Source organism: Xiphophorus hellerii, chromosome 23 (assembly GCF_003331165.1).
Source record: "Xiphophorus hellerii strain 12219 chromosome 23, Xiphophorus_hellerii-4.1, whole genome shotgun sequence".
In the NCBI taxonomy this organism is placed as follows: Eukaryota; Metazoa; Chordata; class Actinopteri; order Cyprinodontiformes; family Poeciliidae; genus Xiphophorus; species Xiphophorus hellerii.
In genome coordinates this window covers 5,084,554-5,105,233 of record NC_045694.1, presented here as the reverse complement: position 1 = coordinate 5,105,233, position 20,680 = coordinate 5,084,554, and the positions used below count along the sequence as shown (strand labels likewise).

Below are 20,680 nucleotides of genomic sequence, written 5' to 3'. Positions count from 1 at the left end.
ATCTTCTGTTACCGATTCAAGACTTCATTTTAACATGTCTGAACATCTGGACCTAAAGTTTGCATCCATACTAAGATGCCAAATAAAAAATAAATACTTTCTGCACCTGGTCTGATAACTTTGAATAAATACAAAATGTAGTTTTTAAATGATTTAATTTACTGAAAGAAAAAAAGCTAGCCAAATCAACCTGGTTGTAATGGGAAAAAAAAAATCATGAAAAACTCACATTGATTTACCAGAAGCCTGCACAAGTCACATCCAGATCTGATTTTACCAGAACAGCAGAATTAAGAAATCTCTTAAGCATGAAGTCAGGTAAAAGATTCAAATAAATAAAAAAACAGATGAGAAAGTCTTTAGCATTTTTCAGTCTACAAAGTTATTTATAAGGAACACCTTGATGATCCTGACGACTTTTGGCAAAACATTCTCCTGATTGACAAGATGAAAGTGAAACTTTCTAAAAATTGTGACTTGTTAAATCTGAGGTAAATAATTTCAGAAACTGAGCATTTTTAGAGCAATATCAAACATGTGCTATGTTCTATAGAAGGTGGTTATTAGATTGTACAAAAGGTCAGTTTTAAACCAATAAAAGTTCAAGAAGTGAAGCTATTTGGGGACAACAGACTTTCTCTTGTGTTTCATCTTTTCTTGCTACCTGCTGAACATTTCCATTTTATGTAATGAACAATAAAATGTGTTATCTTGGGTGAAACTTTTTGACCATAAATCCAAAATATTTGCATCTCTTTGTAAGTTGAAAATAAAAATGTGCTCTCAAATCATCACAAAATGAGGCCACGATATTCCCCATGATGAAATCTAAAGGTAATAAAGGATGTGAACACTTAGTTTTTCCCTGAAAGGTTAAAGTTAGTTATTTTCTTAAAGGTTTTTTCACACTGGAGGTAGAAGTTAGGAATTATTCAGCTTTATTTTCCATTATAATGTGGGGAATTTTTATGTCACCGATCTGTCATCCAAATGACATATAGTCATCCAAAAATCAACCAGAAAGTTTTGTAAAAAATTTATTTTTAGTGCAAAAAAGAAGAGTATTGAACAAATAATTGTCTTTTTTTATTGAGACTTTTAGTTTTGCTCAGCTTTATGAAACATTTGTAAGCCAAGTGAACTAAACAGATTTCCACAGATTTAATAAAGAAAGGAAAAGAAACAGAAAATGAAATGGGTAAAATAAAAACATCCACCTGCTTAACAGCTTAAAAAAAAGAAATCCTGTCAACTTACGATCAAAATAAACATTTAGAACAGAAAACTGTTTTTGCACAGTAAAATAAAACAGTGTGTAGTGTTTCTGCTGCAGGTTTTTAATTTGAAATTAACAGAAAAGTTTAAATATAAATGAATCAGCTCATTGGCGGCTCCAAGTGGCTGAAAAACGTAACTGCTCTAAACTTGACCAATAACCAAATATAATTTTGTTACTCACATGAAAAGTGCAGACTTACTATTTCCCTCCAAGAGACTTTAATGGGTTTATTTTTCTGTCTGTTATTTATTCTTTTCTTAAAGCACATTAATTAACAATAAATGTTTTAAAGCTTTAAAACACCTAAAGCTTGTAACAAAATCGCCATGAACTTAAAACCTTTGATGTCCTCCCATTTCTTTAAATAAGAATGCAAATGAAAAAAATAAAGGATTTGTTGCATTGGCTCAGCAACACTGCATCATTTCTAAACCTCCATAATTTATCTGTCTCCAGAAACCATCTGGAAGATCAGGTCCCGAGCATCCTGGACCCCTGAGCAGAGCTCCGAGTCGCCCTTCCTCACATGGGTACCGATGAGGAACAGCCGGCGGTCCCCGGCTTCAGACAGGGACAGAGCGTCATGGAGGTCAGTGATGTTACAGGATGTGGGAAGATCCTGAAATCAGAAAATAATCATGACGACACCTGGCTCCACATAAATAAAGCAACTCTTTTGACTTCATTAGAAGTAAAACTCATAGTTAGCTTTTAATTTTTATTAAAAGAGGACTTTCTACGCAAAGTTTCCACATGTTTGTACTACCATTTGGGTTTCTACAGCTCCTAAAAACAGCCCAAGCACTGAAAAAACAAAACCACCTAGCCGCTTTTTGACAAGTTGAAAACGACTTGTTTCAGAAACATTCGGAATGTAACAAATCAGCAGTCACTGTCCGTTACCTAGCAACCCCAGCTAAGTCCAGCAAGTTACCTAGTAACTCAAGCTGAGCTCCAGCACGTTTGTTCATCTGGCTGTATGCGTATGAGCTGTGCAATGGCTGCTGGAAAAGCCAACAGTTTTGTTGTTGACTTACAATCCAGAAACCACTTGTAGCATTCTTATTGGTTGTACAGGAGGCTCTACTTCTGCTATTCAAAGATGTACGGTTGTATAATAATGCAACTGTTTGCAGCCATTTTCACATGCACGTGTTAGGGGGCGTGTCCAGAAGCAGCTTATTTGGATTTAAAGAGGCCTTAAAACTACAACGTCGTATTAGGACCATTGTAAATTGCCGCCAAAAATTGTATAAATTGAGATTAATATGAGAAATCTTCTCAAAAATACTTGGACATTTTCTGAGCTTGTTAAAGTCAAAAATTTTAAATTTGAGTTTTTTTCTTGCAAATGTTTGACTATTAGAACTCAGAAATTTTCAAGTTTTTTTCAAAAAAAAAATCTGAGATTAATCTCAAAATTTCTATGTTTTTTTGGCAGAAATTTACTCCCTTTATCCATTTACAATGGCCCTGATATGCAGACATACTAAAGCAGGAGTTCAAAATAGGCAGAACTGACGTAACTAAAATCTGATCATTTAATAATTTTGTGCAGAAAATGTAATGAACATGTTTTGTTTCGCCCATTGATCTATTCTAACCTGTTCAAGCAAGCAACTTTAAAATCCGTGACATCCTTTTTCTTCTCACCTGTTTGTTGGCCAGCACCATTAAAGGCAGGTGGGGGTGAAGGACCAGCAGATCGTGTAAATGTTTCTTGGTGACTGGAAAAAGCTCTGGGTTGGCGGAGTCGACCACAAACACCAGCAGCAGAGCTTTGGGCGTGTACTTCTGCCAGTACGGCCGCAGATTCTCCCCACCGCCGACTGAAACAGACACAAACCGACCTTAGTTCAAATGTTTCAACATCTAAATGTCTTGAATTATTTACATTTAAAGTAAAATAAAAGAGACTCAAAATATAAAAGTACAAAGTCACCTACTTGGCACTGGAATGAAAATATATAATTTAATGCAATAATGAGACTACAACTAATTAAAATGAAGCAATAAATTAAGACAGAGAAATTGTTTTATTTTGACCAATTCCACTTTAAAACAGACAGACAAACAAACCAACATTTTTGGTAATGAGTTTTGGTTTACAGTGTTTCATTGGTCATGTGTGAGATAAAGTGTACTGTGCTGCAAAAACCTATTTGCCCTCATACTGATTTCTTCGTTTTAAACACAAAATGAAGGGTTTTCATTCAGGAAAGTGCACAGAGCAAACAGACTCAAGAAAAAGCTATTTTCTGAAAGATAATACACTCTTAGCAGTAATTAAGCAAATGCTGCACAAAATAGATAAACATTTCAATCCAAAAAATAATCAAGGAAACAGATGTTACACTGCAAAAATACAAAATCTTGCAAGTATTTTTGTTCTAGTTTCTAGTTCAAATATCTTGGTACACTTGAAAAACTAACTTAGAAGTAACATTACAAAAAGAAATACAAGAAACAGTGCTTGTTATAGTAACAAATTATTTCACATAATAAATGACAATAAGCTAATGGAACTAGTACTTTTCATCAATATTAAATTATTGACTTAAACAAGCTCATATTTCTTACTGAAAAGTTACTTTTTAAATTGATCTCAACAAGATATTTGCAGTAGAAGCTAGAAAAAAAATACTAAAATACTACGTTGTTTTAGGCAATAAAATGTTAAAAAAGGGGTTGGACTATTTGTTTACTTTAATATTTTAATGTATTTCTAATACTGTATAAAAAAGGTTTAAATGAAATTTCTGCCAGATGTGCCATTTTGTTTTATCCGATTAATCAATAACTAAAATAATAATTTGTTGTAACCCTAAAAGATTTAAAAACCATGTTTTGAAGATGTAGAGTAAAATTCTGCTGTACTGTTATTGTTGTTTCATGTTTAAACTATTAATAACTTCAGCCATAAACTCTCTACAGAACCAAGACAAGAACAATAAATCAGTGAAAACGTCTCGGGGCATTTTAAATCTCTGCGTCGAGGCAAAGCTGAGAACAAGTTCTGACTCACTTTCTAGAAACTCGACGTCCATGTCATCTTTGCTGATGGAGATGGCGTTAAGGCCCTGCGTCGGCTCCACGTCCTGCTCCAGACTGCCGCTGGAAAAACAGTGCAGCAGGCTCGTTTTCCCGGCTCCGTCCAGACCCAGGACCAGAACCTGGGTTCCCTCTGACTCCACAGGACGGGCCTGGAACACAAAACACAGCTGTAGCTGAGTCCTGCATTATTAATGAAATCAAATCTGCACAAGTGGGGAGAGAAAATGAGCTGAAAGATGGAGGATGTGTGGCAGAAAAAATTAAAATAGATGTTTAAGACTTTCAACAATTGTTAATTACAGAGTTATGGATCTTATAATTAGAATCAGGAATCAGAATAATTATTTTTATTCTTATTTGTTACATTTTGGCTGACATTTTTTAGTAAACACTAACAAAATGTGTCATCCTTTTTTTCTTTTCATCCATCCATTTTCTTCCGCTTTATCCAGGGTCGGGTTGCGGGGGTGGCAGCTTCAGAAGGGAGGCCCAGACTTCTCTCTCCCCAGCCACTTGTTCCAGACGCTGTGCCAATCCGCCTGTCGATCTCCAGCTCCCTTCTTCCCTCATTCGTGAACAAGATCCCGAGATACTTGAACTCCTCCACTTGGGGCAGGACAGGGCTCTCCAAGGGACACGGTTGAACGCCTTCTCCAAGTCCACAAAACACATATAGACCGGTTGGGCGAACTCCCCTGCACCCTCCAGGACCCTGCTGAGGGTGTAGAGCTGGTCCAGTGTTCCACGACCAGGACGAAAACCACACTGCTCTTCCTGAACCCGAGGTTCGACTATCCGACGGACCCCCCAATCCAGGACCTCTCAGACCTTTTTTCTTTTCATGCTTAATTATTTTTACTGCCTTCCTTTTCACATTTTTGAATGAACTCTCATTTGAAAAAGCTTTTAAACTGTTTCAAAAACATGTATAATAAAGTAAAATGAAATGGCAAGCATCCCAGTCCCAACAAAGGCAAAATTGTTCATTCTTTAAAACACAAAAAATAGGTTTCACTGATTTTTTTTTTTTTTTACATTTACACAACAAACCTGCACTTCGTATTCTACGGTACTTGCAGACAGATATACAAAGTCTTTATTTTATTTTTGAAAGTGAAAAAAGGCTTTTTACCATGATTTTTTTACTTCTTCTGAACCATGTTCACAAAAGTATTTACTCCTCCCTCTAGCTATTTAAATTCATGTGGGTCATGTAGTGAATTTCAGCAGGGAACAGGGTATCAGTTGTTGACAATCTCTGCTAATCCAACTCATTTGCTTTTGCCGCTCCATTAAATCTCTCCCTGGTTGTTAGAAGGTTGGGCAGAGAGATGTTGGAGTAGGGGATATAAACAATGAGAAATGGAAGAGATGATTTGAACTTCTACCTATCTCAGCATCCATAAAACTTTTTTTTAACAACTTCTTTGGAATTTGGGGTCATAGTTCAGATATTATTTCAGAGTTTGGGATGCTAAATAGCTGCTCCAAGTAATAAAAACAAATAAAATAAATCTGAACAAAGGCTACAAAAACTAATTACTCCAACAGGCTGCCACCATGACCCGATAAATATTACATTTTAATAGATAGATGTGCATTTAGTAACTAGTTAACAAACCATGGAAAAAAAATGAAATACATTTCCCAGAATACAACTCTCAGTAACTTCCAGAGTACGTGCTCCAACATACAATATGGAGGTTTAAAATTAAAAACTAAAAGTGCGCTATCATCTTGGAGGTCGTTTAAACAAATAAAAATATTCCTGGAGTTATCTGGAGTGAATATTTCTAAATCCTGAACAGTTAGAAAAACTCACTTACCGCTGCTGTTGTCGCAGCCTTAGCGGGAACAACAGTTTCTTCAACCGGAGCTTCCTTCTCCTTTCCCACCTCCACCTCCTCCCTGCCGTTTCTGCCATCCTCTCCCGGTCGAGTTTCGAGCTTCTTCTCCTTGCGGGATGAACCGTAGCTCCAAATAAGATAAGCGACTCCGCCTGCAAGAACGGCGGAGGCGCCGAGGACTCCCGCATTCCTCAGACCGAGCATGGTGCTCAACTGTCAGCTTAACTGCTGCGTAGTGGGCGCCGGTTAGCGTATGAAGAAGACATTATCTAAATTATAACAAAAAAACGGAGTTTGTCTATGCTACTCCATGCAACACTTCTCTTCAAAAAGTGGATTAAGTCACAGGAAGCTCCGGATGAACTTCTCCATGCCATATATCCGGGTGAAACAGATTCTGTTGATGCAGTTTCAAGAAGTGGCCGCCAGATGGAGCAAATCTGTTTGCAGATGATAAAGTGAAGTCTGACCAGCGGAGGTCGCTGCTGTTCCTGATTTCAGATACAATTATGTTGAAACAGTGCATGAGCTTGTTATAAATCCTTTGATACACTTCTGCTGTTAAAAAAACATGAATATTAGCATAAATTCAATATTGTGACATATTCAAGAATTTGCATTATGTTGTGTGCAAATGTTTTAAAATTCCAGGTAAGCTTCATAATGATGTGCCTCAGAATTTTTGAGCTTAACATCTAGCCATCAAGTTCTTAAACGTTTAAAGTTGACTTACAATTATTTTCCCCATTGATCAATTTTTCTTGCAGCCAATTTTGCTCAATTGAATAGTAAATAAACAACTTTTATCACATATTTTTTGCAACTTTATTAACCTTGTTTTATTTGCTTATAACAACAAACAAAAAGCCTTTAACTTGTCATCAACGTTTCATCAACAATTCTTAATAGCCTTTAGCCAAAAAACAAAAAAAAAATTCAAAGTGCTACGAACTTCTTAAAGTACTTCCTTGAAAACTAACAGAACCTTTTTAGAGTTCAGGGTTATCCCGCCTCCTTCATCACTTTGTAGTCTGTGTGTGTTGCAGCCTGGCTCATCTTCCTCAGAGGAACTGCATGCCGCTGCTCAGGGGTGCTCAGCAGCCAGATCTTGGTGTTGCTTTTCTCGTCTGTCTTCCCCAGGTTCTTCCAGGTCCGGGCCCGCAGAGAGGTATGCGTCTTCCTTCTTGGAGGTTTCTGGACCTGCTCCCCATCTGAGCTGGAGGACTCCGCCTTCTCCACCTCTCTGTGTCTCCGGGATTTGGATGTCGTGTGGACATTGCTGTAGCTCTTCTGCTTGATAGAGGAGAGAAGTCTGGCTCTGCTGCTGCAATCTTCCTCCGGATCATAGACTTCACCTCCAACATTTTTCTCTTTGGGTAAAACACTCTGCTGCTGCCATGAGAAGAACTCATTCATACACTGTTTTAGGCGGGAAGTGAAGTCTGGATGAGTCATATTGACATGAACACGGACTTGCGTGGCCTCCTTCAGCTTCTCATAGTGGCTCTGGATGTCGGCCATTTCTTCCAAGATCTCTGTCGATTGGAGCTCCTGAAGTGACGACGCCTTGCTTAGGAACTGCTTGCATTGAACTTCCGGTTTTGCTTTCTGCTTCTGGAAGGTCAGAAAATGCGGCATGGCTGTGTAGTGGAAAACTTTGGTCGCAGCAAGCTTGTGATAGATGTAAAGAACATCATGGTGCTCTGCCTCCTTAGACTCCGTGAGAAACCTCTGAATATAGCGCCAGTCCTTCAGCGCTAGCCTGATGCGGACGGGTGTGGAGGCCGGCTGCGTGTGATAGAAGGCGAACATCAGATACAAACCTCCCACCCGGATATGGTAGCTGTGCGGAGGTAAGAAGTACTTCACCGCTGTGGCCAGAGCGACCCGGCAGAACCTCTTCATTTCAGAGTTGTTGGTGGTACCGAGGAAGATGTCAGAAAACTTCATTTCCCTCCAGATGGCCGAGAAAACGCCATACCTGACCGAGTCCGTGTTCTGGAAGCGGGACAGCAGCTCCTCCACGTCCTCAGTCAGCGGTTCGTGGAAGAAATCCGTGTAGGAAGATGGCATAGTGTCCAGAGAAACTCCACGGCAAACGTCAAAGCAGTTACCTGCTTTAAGACAGGTGTTTCTTATTAGTGACTAATTATCGAACAACACCGCCCTCTAGTGGCTAAAATAACTATTTTGTTACCTTTTACTTCCGTTTCATACCCACTAATTATGCGTTCCAGTTGTAGTCGGAACTGGGAAATTTCAACTTCCCAGTTGGAAAAATCAACGCCGTTCTAAGTCATATTTTCCACTGGGAAACTGGGAGCAATTCATATGACCCACAGTAAGGTGGACTTCCCGCTTCAATATGGCCGCTCCTCGCATCAACGGTTCTAAGGTGTATATTTTATAAGACGTCTGCTACTTTAAACTGACTGAACAAGTTAAAATTGGTTTGCTTATGGAAAGTAAAGCTTAAAATTATGTATTGCACAAAATGCTTATAGGCATCGCCACCTCGGTCTGACGTCAAACTCAGCTCCCAATTGCAGTTATCTGATTTTAATTAAAGCACAAGTTACTATGATTTCCATCACATCGCTCTCGCTTGTAGTTAAATATTTGTATTAATTATTAAGATAGCCATTGAAGTGCTCGAATCTTACTTTTTAAATGAATTGAATATGTGCGCCCTTTGGGAGAGTCAACAATTATAAAACACAACTATAAAAACATTTTCTCTGATCGAGTTCCTTTAGGTAGAGAATATTCATCGGAGTGACATAAATTCCTAACAGAAAAATTTAAAATAGAAAATTACTTTAAATCATTGTCAAAAAGAATTTGGGCCACAAGATATTGTACAGTTTTCAAAACAAATTCTTGGATTTAAACGAATAATTGGAACCCAGGATAAGACATTTGGATTTGGAATAAATACGTGTGTATGATTTGGTACAAATCATACACACGTATCTTAAAAATTGAAGTGAATCTACTATTGAGAAGTGAAAGTTATTTAAAATCAATTTTATGTAATATGTACATTCCGAGACAGAGTTCGGGGTTTTCATTCTTTGTAAGCCATAGTCATAAAAGTATTTCACTATGTAAAATAAATTTAGTTTCACTTTTTAAAGTGAATTTTTTAAAAACTTTTTTCATGGTTTTTTAAAAATATGTAGTTGTATATAAATGTGTTTCTAGAGGAAAACAAAAATGTTTAAAACAAAAGCAAACAGACTCGTTGTTCAGAGATTTATTAAGACTTAACAAAATGGACGCCTGTTGGGCCAAAATAGTCGTATTTTAGCATGCAAGTGAATCATAAGTTATTATCCACTGCAACACTTTAAAAAAAAAAAACATGCTTCCCTGCAGCAGACTAAAATTGAAGAGATATATGAAGAAACAAATTGTGTGTGGGTGTGTGTGAAATCCCTAAAGATAACAGTGAAATAAAAACCACAACTTATTGTGTGGAAATAAATCTTTCTTTGAGCTTCCAGACAGCGCAGGTCATAAAATGGCTCTTAGTAATAGTAAAAAAAAAAATTAAACAGCAAAGACAATTTTAAGGTTATCAAAGTGACAGTAAAGGTCCATTCTGACTTTTTCTGAAGCTGTAAAATACAGTTCATCTTTCTTACAGGGTTAGAAAAATACCATTCATTGCACAGTCGATGCAAATATACAGTTCAGCTGTGTTGGTAGTTTTCTTGTTCTGAGCTAAACAAAAGCATAAACACTGTTTCTAAACAATAAAAAGCATTTTTATTGAGTGTCCTTTAATTACTCATTGTAATTTCATCATCTATCATCAAAATAAGATACAGCTGCAGGAGAGCAAAGAGCAAGTTTTGGTTGCACATCTGGATAAATTACCAGAAAAGAGGGGGGGGGGGGGGGGGGGGAATAACTAAATAACTTGAAATGAAAACCTCCAGACGTCTCTCTGTTGTTCACAAACAACACTACCAGCCTCCTTTGCCGCCCTTCTTCTTCTTCTGTGGTGCCTTTTTGCGTGTGGCTCCAGATGAAGGCTTCTGCTGTCGCGGAGGGACGACGCCGCTGCCGCTGGGGATTGTGGATGAGCCGGTCGCCGACCCGGGTCTGGGAGATGTCGGGGGGCTAGTGGCGGTTTTACTGGCGTCACTGGAAAGAAAAAAGCCGCACTGTAGTCAGACAGAGGTCACACAGACTGAAAGGTCTGACCTCCAGACGGCATTCTGACAACAGGATTGGTGGCTTTGCACTGTAATCTAAGGTTCAGCACCTCAGATTAGTTCTGTTTTAGGTAACCTTTTTAATAAAAAGGACCAAAAGCCATTAAATGTTCCAAAACAAAGCAAATCAAAAAGACACTGAACATGAGGACTGGAGGGGTAAAAGTAAAAATATTTTCAAATTTTTTTGTTTATATAATTTTTTAAGGCCTGGGGAACTTCTACAATAACTTACCTGAAATGTTTTATTTAATGCTAATTTCTTATTTAGTGTAAGAAGACTCAGACCAGATCTACATTATAAAAGGACTAAACAGCAGGCAGAACCTCCAGCAGTTCTGTTTCTGTTTTGATGTTTTATAAAACTGTATGCAGGTTCATTCACTCACAACTCGGCTGAAGCTGCTGCCGTTGCTCCCTGTGTGCCTTTTCCTATCGCCTCCTTCTTCTTCCCCTTCTTCTTGCCTCTGTAGTAGGAGCGCTCCTTCATTGGAAGCCACCTCTCCAGGTCCGGCGTCGCTTTGGGATCGCAATTTTTAGGAAGTTTACCTTAAAAAAAAAAATAAAACAAAGAAGAAATGACGTGGGATCGGTTCTGTCTTCAAAAGAAGTAGGAAATATGAACATCGGCATACCTTTCTTCTTTTTCCTCTTCTTTTTGACCTCGCCTTGGCTGAAAAAAAAAAAAAAAGATCAGTATTTACTGATTATTACAAATCAAGCATTACTCTTTGATGTAAAAATTTTACCCAATTTCCTTGGGAAGGTTTTCTCCGACCACTTTGCCGGCTTTTTTCCTGACATAAGTGGCGCCGTGAGAGTTCTCCAGTTCGTCCACGTCCACGTTGAAGGACATGGTGTCTGCAGACGGCAGGTGTTTGCTCAGACTGGAGACAAACGTTAAAGACGCTCAACAAACCTGTGCTGCAGTGCCTCACTGCAAACCTCAACAAAAACCTTCAGCTTGTTTGACCTGCAACCAGTAAAATTCAAGCACTTTCCAGGCACGTTTTAAAATTTTTCCAGCACTACACTTGAAATAAAAACAATACAAATGAACTAAAAAAAAGACAGTTTCAATTCACTATAATCAGAGGTGGGCAGAGTTCCCAAAAAATCTACTCAAGAGTAGCATTACTTCAACATATTTTTACTCATAAAGGTAAAAAGCATCCATTCGAGAAATTACTTAAGAGTAAAAACATAATTGGTAAAAGGTCTGGTCAAGTACTGGGTAACTGGTTAAATTATCATTCATCTGTTACTTAAAAATTACATCATCAGATGATCTACAATGTAAAGTTACGAGGAAATTATTGACAAAAATGTCAATAATTCATATAAGTAACAAAAAATAAAATCAGGCGAAAGTAAAATTTTTAAATCAGTTTCTTTCACTAAAAAACTTATGAAACTTTAACAAAAACTGCAGGTGTGTGTCTGAGTGAATCTTTAGTTAAAACATGTTTGTTTTTCACTCAGTGGGTAGAAAATCCAGAAATTTTCCTCAAGTAAAAGTAGAAATACTTCATAATAAAATTACTCGTAAATTTTCTCAAAAAAGTTACTCAACTGTGAATCAACACACAGTTATTTTATTTTTAATAAGAGTTCAAAAAAATAACTGATATTTTTTAACAGTTAAAAAATATCTGGTTTAAACTGTTAGCGTTTTCCAAATTTGGGCTTTTAATTACAAAACTGTGCAGTTTAAATATCAAGCACTTTCAAGGACTTTATCCAGAAACCAAGCACTTTCCAAAACTTGAAAACGGCGAGTTTAATTTCAAGGATTTCAAACACCTGTACAAATCTTGTTCTATAATCATCATTCAAATGTTTTAATAACTTGTTTCATTATACTACTCTACAGCTAAAAAAAATATTCCTGTCAGAAAAAACAGTAAAAATGATTTTAAGCAGCAAAAACCCAAGAGTGCTTGATTTTTGTTTACAACATCAAGTAAACATGAGTGAAATAACTTTCAAAGGATACGATTTGGCTTTATCCGTGTCCACCAGAGAATAAGCAGAGATCAGTTGTGCCAGCGTGTGAACGTCGTTTGTGTTTTGTCTGTGTTGAAAAGAAGAAAATGTAAGTTTTGCTGCTGTAAAAAACTTACATCTGGAACAAAATCTGGAAGTGTTTCTGCAGGACTCACTTCCACAGTTGCTCCAGGTCACTGATGGCTTCTTTTTTACGTCCGTGCTTCAGTTTGAAGTTAGCAGCTTCTCGCACCAGAGCCAGATGTGCAGCAGATCCGGGCTGTGAAGAAGAAGAAGAAAGTCTGCTGAGACTTTTATAAAACCACTTTATCGTAAACCAACTCAAACATGATCCTGACATCAAATATCTACAGCCTCCTTCAACGTTATCGGCTCAGAATCAGAATTTATTTTATTACATTGGGCACGAAGGAAAGCATCGTGAAATTTAAAAAACAGAAACTCTCGAAGGCAAGTTAAATAATTGAATAAAATAATTATAAATACATATATCTCAATAAATATAAAAAGTATAGTGGTAACACACAGAAACAACTGGGATATTAAGGGAAAAAAATAAAGAAATAGTGGTAAAGATGGAAAAGCCTTAAACAATTTCATTTTATATCGCAGAGACATAAAATTACACTGAAAACTGGACAGAAATTCAACCTTTAATTTTTTTTACATTGAATAAATTACAATTTTATGGAATAAATGTTTTATAAATATTAAAGACATCATTATTAGTGGTACTTCTACTGTTCATACTTAACAGTGTTTTGATTAAAAAAAAGTATTAGTTCCACTGGGAAATTTTTCCACTAACAACATGAGGGATATGTCTTCTTATCATACTTTTTAATCAATATTAAGGAATTATTAATTACTTAAAACAAGCTCCTGTATGTTGCTGAAATGTAAATTTTTCCCACTTCAAGTGTACTAGTGTATCTGTATTAGAAACTAGACAAAAATACTTTGTAAGATTGTGTTTTTGCTGTTGTTTTCGAGGCAACATTAAGGAAACAAAGCAAAAAACCTACTAACCTGTTCAGCTTGATAATACTCTATAGCTTGCTTGAAAACGTCGATAGCGCTGTCGATATCCTCTTCATGGGAGTACATGGTTACCAGAGCTGAAACCTACAACAATAAACACATTTCAAGTAAAATACAAAACTACCAGATTACTCTGATTTTACAGAAACCCTTAATAATCTAGCAGTCCCAAAAAGAGTAAATATTTAATATTCTCACCATTCCTGCTTTGTGCTTGAACTCTTCAATGGATCGGAGGACGTCACAGGCTTTTGTAACGTGACCTGAACAGTAAAAACATTAAAAACGGGTTGATTTTTGCGGTTTGTCTTCTTGCTATGAGTTAAACACATTAAAGCTGAATGACTACCATACCTACAGTATGTTTAACACATAAATGTAAAATAAAAGGAAATTTTGTCTGGAGCGGGTCAGTACCTTGTACTAAATACAGTTGTGCCATTGTTAGTTTAATGCCAGATGCACTTTCTGGGTTTTGCTCTGAGAATTGCTGAAAAACAAAAACAAACAAAAAAGGTTTAAATCATTGATCCTCAAACACAAGCAGATATTTCCAAGAACAGTAGAAAAATAATTCTGTTAAATGATACTTTGTTGCATCAACCCATCCAGAGACAACAGGTGGAAATTAGCATTTTTATGCCATAATCTGGTACCATGCATGTCTCTTTTTAAAAGGTTAATGAAATATTGTACATCGTCTCTGTGTAAATAAACAGTATATTTATCAGTAATCTGACTTTTCGGATAAACTGATTAAGTATTAAATAGGAGATTTTTACAGAATTAGAAAGGGATGAAGCTAAAATTTCCATTTGAGGAGTTCTGGGTTAAACATATTTACAAACAAAGATGTTTTTCTCATTATCTTAGATGTAAAAAATATATATTTTATCTTGTTTTGACTTAATTTCTGCTCTGATGGTGGTGTTTTTTCAGCAAACTCCCTTTTTTGAGTCTATATACTAAATTAGTTTACGATTATTTCAATAACTGATTCATCACCTTTAATCGTATCAGGCCTACTACTGATCTGAATGTTGCAGCATTTCATGTTGCAGCATTTCATCCAGAATCAGGATGCTCACCTGCAGGAGCTCCACCGCCTTGCTGTGCTGCTTCTCCCTGCACAGCTGAGCCGCCTGGATGAGGACGGGTCGAGGGTGACCCGGGTTCTGAGACTGAAGACTGGACGAGAGTTTCCTGCACTGGTCGGCCTGTTTGCATCCAGACCACAAAGCCAAACCGGATTACAACAGATCCATAAAATGCAGAAGAAGTGGATGAAATCAGAGAATTTTTCTCACCTGATTAGTGTACATGGCCAGCAGCGCTTTGTTGAACTCGATGGCCTGCAGCTGCTTCTTTGCCAGTTTGTATTCCACACCTTCTGCGTTTGTCAGCTTCACTTTTTTCTTAGAGTCAAACACGTTTTGGTCCTAAAAGAAGAGAAAGGGTATTATCATCAGGCGTTTTTAGTTGAGGAGGTTTCACTTTAGGAGGGATAGCTCTAGCCCTACCTTATTGATTGTGATGATGTTGTTGGCAGTCACAGCCAGAAGCCCGACATCAGAAGGCCTGGAACCAGATCAGATTACCTTGGATCAGTCATTCAATTTGTTAGCCATTAGCCATTCTAACCCTAACCCTAAAACGAGAAATACTGTGTTTAAAATGAGCTGATCTGAAGTGGCTATGTTCTTAAAAATCTGCGTTTCCATTACATAAAGGGCTAATTGTTTTATAATATGTGGAGTTAAAAACAAAAAGCATTTTATTTTGACATTATTTTGTATCAGCTGTGTTAAATACTGAAAAAGCAGAAAATTCTGTTCATCACACATTAAAGATATAACAAAACAAGAACCTCTCAGGTTGCTGAATAGAAAAATAAAAGATTAAACGATGAAAGTATGAAACACTTAATTCCCCTTGAACATACAGATATTCATATAGGAGTACCGTCTGTAGCTCTTGAAGGAATTTTAAAACTTTGCTCCATCAAAATCATGTTTTTTCCATCATGATACAAATTTTCTCCGCTAAACCCTCAGCTTTTATTTTATCACATCCTCATCTTCATATTAGTCATTTTTATTGACAAGTTGCTGATTCAAGTTGGCTGAATGAGAGCCATTAGGATAAAACTTAATTAGCTTGTTGAGCTTTTATATTTCTAAACAGAACCGCATAAAGTGAGTTTTTAAACCCACACAGGACTCCGATTCTCTTCCCCGTTCTGGTGCAGATGCCATCTTGTTTCTGGGTTAGGGTTAGCCTCTTAAGGATGACCAGCGGCGCCCTCTGCTGGATGGCGGCCAAACTACAACACCGAAATAAGGTCTAATTGTTTGGAACTAATTTTAATCAAATAAACCATTAATCAACACTCGTAAGTCAATTAATTGTTCGCATCCCAAGTTAAAATATTTTTAACACTATTATCATTTCCGTAACACGTCTTGTGCAAAGTCTGGACTCACTTGAGCTTGATGACCTGGTTGTAGAGCTGCAAAGCCTCATCTGTTCGGCCCTGCAGCTGCATGATGTAGGCCATCTGAGAATGGATGACCGCCAGCTCCGACTCGATGTCTTCCTCAGTCACGTCCTGAAACAGACAGACAAATGATAGCTGTCTGGTGGCAAATTAAACGATCTAAACACCACAAAAACAATAGCTGGTTTTAAGTCAAATGCCTCGAAAGCGAATGACCAAATGAATTCAAAATTTTATAAATAATCCAAATATTGTAATAGTCTTGATTGTACAGTTATTAAACAGAACAAAGGTTTCAAAGTTAGCTCAAAAAGTTTCAGTTATAACAGTTATAACATTTTGAGGGTGTAAAATGATTAGAGAGGTGTCTAATTTATTAACTTCCAGTTTAAACTTGCATTTCACATTCTAAAAACCTGTAAAAAAAAAAAAAAGCTTAATGTTATTTTATTTATTTCTGTCCTGTTGGATGTGAAACATTTTGCATATAATCAATTCATAGTTTGATAAAACAAATCTTTGTGTGCAATTTATTTTGTGATTGTGAAATAAATACAAAACTTCAATGTAATAAAAAATATAAATGAATGAGCTTCCTTGGAGGAATCTGATTTAAAATTACACCAAACAATAGATTAATAAGAGAAATTAAGAAATAAAGCTGGTTGAAGCAAAGATCTCATTTAAAAATTGTCCACATTGACAATTGATCTCTAATAATAATGTTTCCATTGCATTTCCAAGCAAATGGCAAATGATTTGACATTTGCTTTTATTTTGATCAATATATCTAAAGCAAATGTTTCATCACATGATCTGTACTGAAAGGAATTAATTGGGTAAAATTCTCCAATAAGAAATTAAAGCCTGGAAATCTTTTATTTGAGCAAATAGATTCTGTGTGCAATTATCTGAAAAATACTTTATATATTTGCAAAAACAAACATTATAAATTTACAATACATGATATGCCCTCTCATGCACTTTTAGTATAATAACAAACTCTTCAAGAATAATGAGTAACAGCTCTCATAATCTTCTCACACCTATTATTTTCTCAATAATTCGCAACTTTACAAACTCAACAGCCATTGATAGAGTCTGGGAATTTTTTTTTTATAAACAAAATAAAAGCAATGACTTACAGAATCCTCTGCCAATGAGACTCTACAAAGTTCTGCCAAAAACAGAAAAATAATAACCTGTTAATATCAAACACTTGATTTAAAGATGAATGGAAACGTAAAAGTTCGACTAGGTGAGTAATGATAAACATGCTGACCTTCTGCTTGCCGTAGTGTGTTGAAGGCCTCCGTCAGCTGTCCTTGACCAATCAGAGCGCAGGCAGTGTTGTAACAGAGCTCATACGTCGACTTGGAAAGACCCAGATCCTCCTACAAAGGAAAAAAAATTGACTCTAAGTCAGTTTTTACAAAAGAACAACAATAATAAAATCACGCTCAGGCAACTTAAAGTTCTGATGTCAGCAACAATATTTCAGTTATTGTGAATTTTTGGGTGTTTAATTCGGTTCTGACCATTGATGAACGTTTAGTGTTCAGCTTTTCTCAAAAATGAATGAATATAAAACAAATAGTGAGTTTATTCACTCAATTTTACAAATTTCATCAGTAATTTACATTTCACTATCTTACAACACTAACTATGCTCGAGTGAGCAGGAAGAAGAAAAATCTTGCATAAGCCCTTTCTCAATATTTACAAAATAAAATTTCACATTAAGTTAACAATATAAGTTGCAGACCGTATATCATTCCCTTCATTGTTGACTCTAAAGTGTATAAGGCTTAATTATTTTTTCTTATAAAGTGTTTTGAATTGGCTCATAGTAGAGCATTTTTTCAACTTCTCATTCAAACTATTCCATAATTTCGCTCCATACACAATTGTTTTAAAGTAGTACACACAGTTTTATTTTTGAAATTATACTTCCGTCTGTTATTTCTGTTACTTGAGTTTAAGACAAAGAACTTCTGTAAATGAATTGGCAACAATCACTTTAACCAAATCTCTTAGTTTCAAGATATTTTATTGAATAAACAATAAGTATGTTCTCTATTATTCACTTTATATAGCATTCTCGTAGCTTTGTCTTGTGTCACAAACAAAATAAAACATAAATAAAAATATAAACTGAGAAAAGAAAGCTGAATCGATCCAATATGAAAAAAAGTTTTTAAAAATACTGAACTCGTCAAAATTGTAGATAATTGTTAATTTTACATGTTTTGTAGTGAAAAGAGGGAAAAAAGATGAAATGTGATATTTGTGTGTGTTTGAGCATTACCATCGGCGCCTTCTCCCACTGACTCATCGCAGCCACTACGGCAGCCAGGTTGGTCTTCCTCTCCTCCTCGTACTCATCCTGAGAGTTCCTGATTAGGTCTGTGTAGACGGTCTTGCACTCATCGTAGCGCTCCAGTCTGTACAGCTACACAAAGAGAAGAGTTCAGATCATCTGACACACTAATAGCATCTGAACAGGAAGAATGAAGCCACATTGTACCAGGAAAAGTCATTACACTGAACAATAAAAGCTTAATCTCTGTCTCCATGACGCCATTACTGAGATTTAGTAGAAAGTTATACCAGGACATTAGTGGGTGTAATTATGTAAAAATGATGCATACAAGAAATACAAACTACATGAACAACAACAATAAGTACAATTTTCTCCAAGAAAAGACAACAGTAGAAACTTTAAACAGTCCCACCACTTGACCATAAAGTTCCTTCAGCTTGTCTGTCTGGTCAGGAGCATTTTCAATGGTCTTCAGAGCACTTTCCACTCTGTTCAGCCGATACTCACAGTACGCCTTCTCAAATACAACCTCACTAATATATAAAAAAAGAGAAAAAAAAGAGACAATTACACAATTACCCAGATTCAGACAGTTTCAAAATCTCAGTTTAAACTCTAATCAATTGTTTCTTCTTTTGTTCCACAAACTGAAGGTTTTTGTGATTATGTTTATTTTTTAAAGATTCACAAAACAATTAATTTTATTAATCGTTATGAACCGATTATTGAAATAATCGGCAACTAATGTAGTAATTAATTTATCGTTAAATGGAGCACCCAGACTCAAAAAAGTTAATTTGCTGAAATTACATAATCAGAGCAGTAATTAAGTCAAAACTGTACAAAATATATACATTTTGCTCCTAAGATATAAAAAACCCCGTTTGTAAATATGTTATGCTCCTCAAGTGACATTGTTTTAACTTGACCTGGTTCAAATTATGTATAAGAAGGATCTCAGAGTAAGTACCTTTTGCTATCAAATTATTAATCAGTTAATTGAAAATATATTCCACAGATTAGTCCTAAACTGTACTGATGTTAAGTCAAGCACAGTGGGATGAGTTTCTCATGTTGAAGTATTTTTTAACTGGAGCTACAAAAGATCAAGTGTGGAAAAAACACATTTTTATTCCATTTTAGTTAATAAAATGTTTATTTGCATCTTTTATTGTATTTCTAATATTGTATTAAAAGGGCTTACGTGTTTAAATGAAAAATCTGCAAGATGTGGCAATTAATTTTTAAATTAATAGAATACTAAAACCATCGTTAGTTGTAGCCCATGTGAAACATAAACAATTTAATATTTTGGTAGTTGTCTACCTCCCAAGCACTTTGGTGTGAGTGTTCATGACGTTCAGCGCCTCCTTGAAGCTCCCATTCTGAACAAGGCAAACAATCTTACAGTGAAGGGCCGTCACATCGTCCCTGTTCTCATGCAGTACTATAGCAGAGGCAGAGAAAGGTAAACAAGTTATTGAATAAATAATAAAAGCAAGAAAATGATCAAATGACATCTGAATAATCAACCCAGTTTTAGTTTGTAAACAACTAGGGATGCACAGCTATGAACACTACATCACAACAACATAATATCCTAATATTCTGAAGACCTGATTAATAATTATAAGTGCACTAATTTTTTTATTTATTTTATTCACTATTACGAGATATAATGGATGCAATGCAGTATCATGTTTTTTGCTACTTATGCAAAACAACGAAATGTCAATGTTGAATATGCGTATGTGTATTTATTATTTTAGATTTTACAGATCTGACTATTTTGACTTGAAATCAAAATATGAAAGTTGAAGTGGTAATCAACTCCTCTTAGCTCAACAGTAGGTCAGGGACACGTCATTGGTCAGAATACACCGGTGCAATTTCTAGAGAGAAAATTTAACTCAATAGTGACCTAACATGATACACAACACATCTTCCTCGTCTGTTTCATAAACTAAAAACACTGAGGTTATCAAACCACAAAAAAATGGAAAGCTGTGTCTCTCTTTACAGAGTTGTCAGTTTTAGCTTAGCAACATGCTAATAAGTAGCAATGATCCCCAGCACAGTATGTCGCTAACAGCGACCGCGGCTCGGGTTTTAAAGACAGCCCTGTCAAGAATCGACTCTTACTCTTAGAAAGCGCCTTCAGAGCTCGGGTGTAATCGCCATTCTGTCCACAGCGGTTCACTTCGGTCCACAGCGAAGCCACGGCCACCCCTCCACTCGCCATCTTTGCTGAATGGACCGACAAGGTAGGCGGAAGTAGAATGTGTTACTTCCGGGCTAGAAACCAAATATTTAAAAAAAATAAAATCAACATTTACACATTAAAGAGAGAACAAAATACGGCCTTGATATTTGATGTAGGCTCATCTTGGTGAAGCAAATAGCATTTTTC

At 36.2% G+C, this 20,680-nt stretch overlaps 3 protein-coding genes across 3 annotated transcripts; all 3 read right to left on the bottom strand.

Annotated features, from left to right (window-relative positions):
• Window positions 1–1,064: 1,064 nt before the first annotated feature.
• arl9 (ADP-ribosylation factor-like 9) lies at window positions 1,065–6,557 on the bottom strand. Its single transcript, XM_032555609.1, has 4 exons — window positions 6,160–6,557; window positions 4,305–4,482; window positions 2,933–3,108; window positions 1,065–1,898 (listed from the first exon to the last, which is right to left on the bottom strand). Exons 1-4 carry the CDS (start codon window positions 6,382–6,384, stop codon window positions 1,722–1,724), a joined length of 756 nt encoding a protein of 251 aa, XP_032411500.1. The 5' UTR covers window positions 6,385–6,557; the 3' UTR covers window positions 1,065–1,721.
• Window positions 6,558–6,707: 150 nt separating this feature from the next.
• LOC116714850 (snRNA-activating protein complex subunit 1-like) lies at window positions 6,708–8,388 on the bottom strand. The gene has a single exon (XM_032555608.1). The coding sequence runs from the start codon at window positions 8,251–8,253 to the stop codon at window positions 7,183–7,185; it is 1,071 nt and encodes a 356-aa protein (XP_032411499.1). The 5' UTR covers window positions 8,254–8,388; the 3' UTR covers window positions 6,708–7,182.
• A 1,033-nt stretch (window positions 8,389–9,421) lies between these two features.
• Window positions 9,422–20,553, bottom strand: srp72 (signal recognition particle 72). Its single transcript, XM_032555347.1, has 19 exons — window positions 20,413–20,553; window positions 19,597–19,717; window positions 18,683–18,803; window positions 18,256–18,399; window positions 17,231–17,342; window positions 17,094–17,125; window positions 15,935–16,059; window positions 14,972–15,029; window positions 14,759–14,890; window positions 14,540–14,668; window positions 13,869–13,941; window positions 13,650–13,714; window positions 13,440–13,535; window positions 12,566–12,669; window positions 12,400–12,477; window positions 11,153–11,290; window positions 11,039–11,076; window positions 10,793–10,952; window positions 9,422–10,332 (listed from the first exon to the last, which is right to left on the bottom strand). The coding sequence occupies exons 1-19, from the start codon at window positions 20,510–20,512 to the stop codon at window positions 10,152–10,154; spliced, it is 2,007 nt and encodes a 668-aa protein (XP_032411238.1). The 5' UTR covers window positions 20,513–20,553; the 3' UTR covers window positions 9,422–10,151.
• Between the last annotated feature and the right edge of the window lie 127 nt (window positions 20,554–20,680).

Excerpts from the sequence above, each read along its gene's own strand:
- arl9 (XM_032555609.1), bottom strand. The coding sequence starts at position 6,384 with ATGCTCGGTCTGAGGAATGCGGGAGTCCTCGGCGCCTCCGCCGTTCTT. Across the intron at positions 3,109-4,304 it reads GGACGTCGAGTTTCTAGAAA|TCGGCGGTGGGGAGAATCTG; the intron begins GTGAGTCAGAAC and ends TGTCTGTTTCAG. Across the intron at positions 1,899-2,932 it reads TGGTGCTGGCCAACAAACAG|GATCTTCCCACATCCTGTAA; the intron begins GTGAGAAGAAAA and ends TTCTGATTTCAG.
- srp72 (XM_032555347.1), bottom strand. The coding sequence starts at position 20,512 with ATGGCGAGTGGAGGGGTGGCCGTGGCTTCGCTGTGGACCGAAGTGAAC. Across the intron at positions 18,400-18,682 it reads AGGAACTTTATGGTCAAGTG|CTGTACAGACTGGAGCGCTA; the intron begins GTGGGACTGTTT and ends CTCTTTGTGTAG. Across the intron at positions 11,291-12,399 it reads GACACGGATAAAGCCAAATC|TCTGAGCAAACACCTGCCGT; the intron begins GTATCCTTTGAA and ends GTTTGTCTCCAG.
- LOC116714850 (XM_032555608.1), bottom strand. The coding sequence starts at position 8,253 with ATGCCATCTTCCTACACGGATTTCTTCCACGAACCGCTGACTGAGGAC.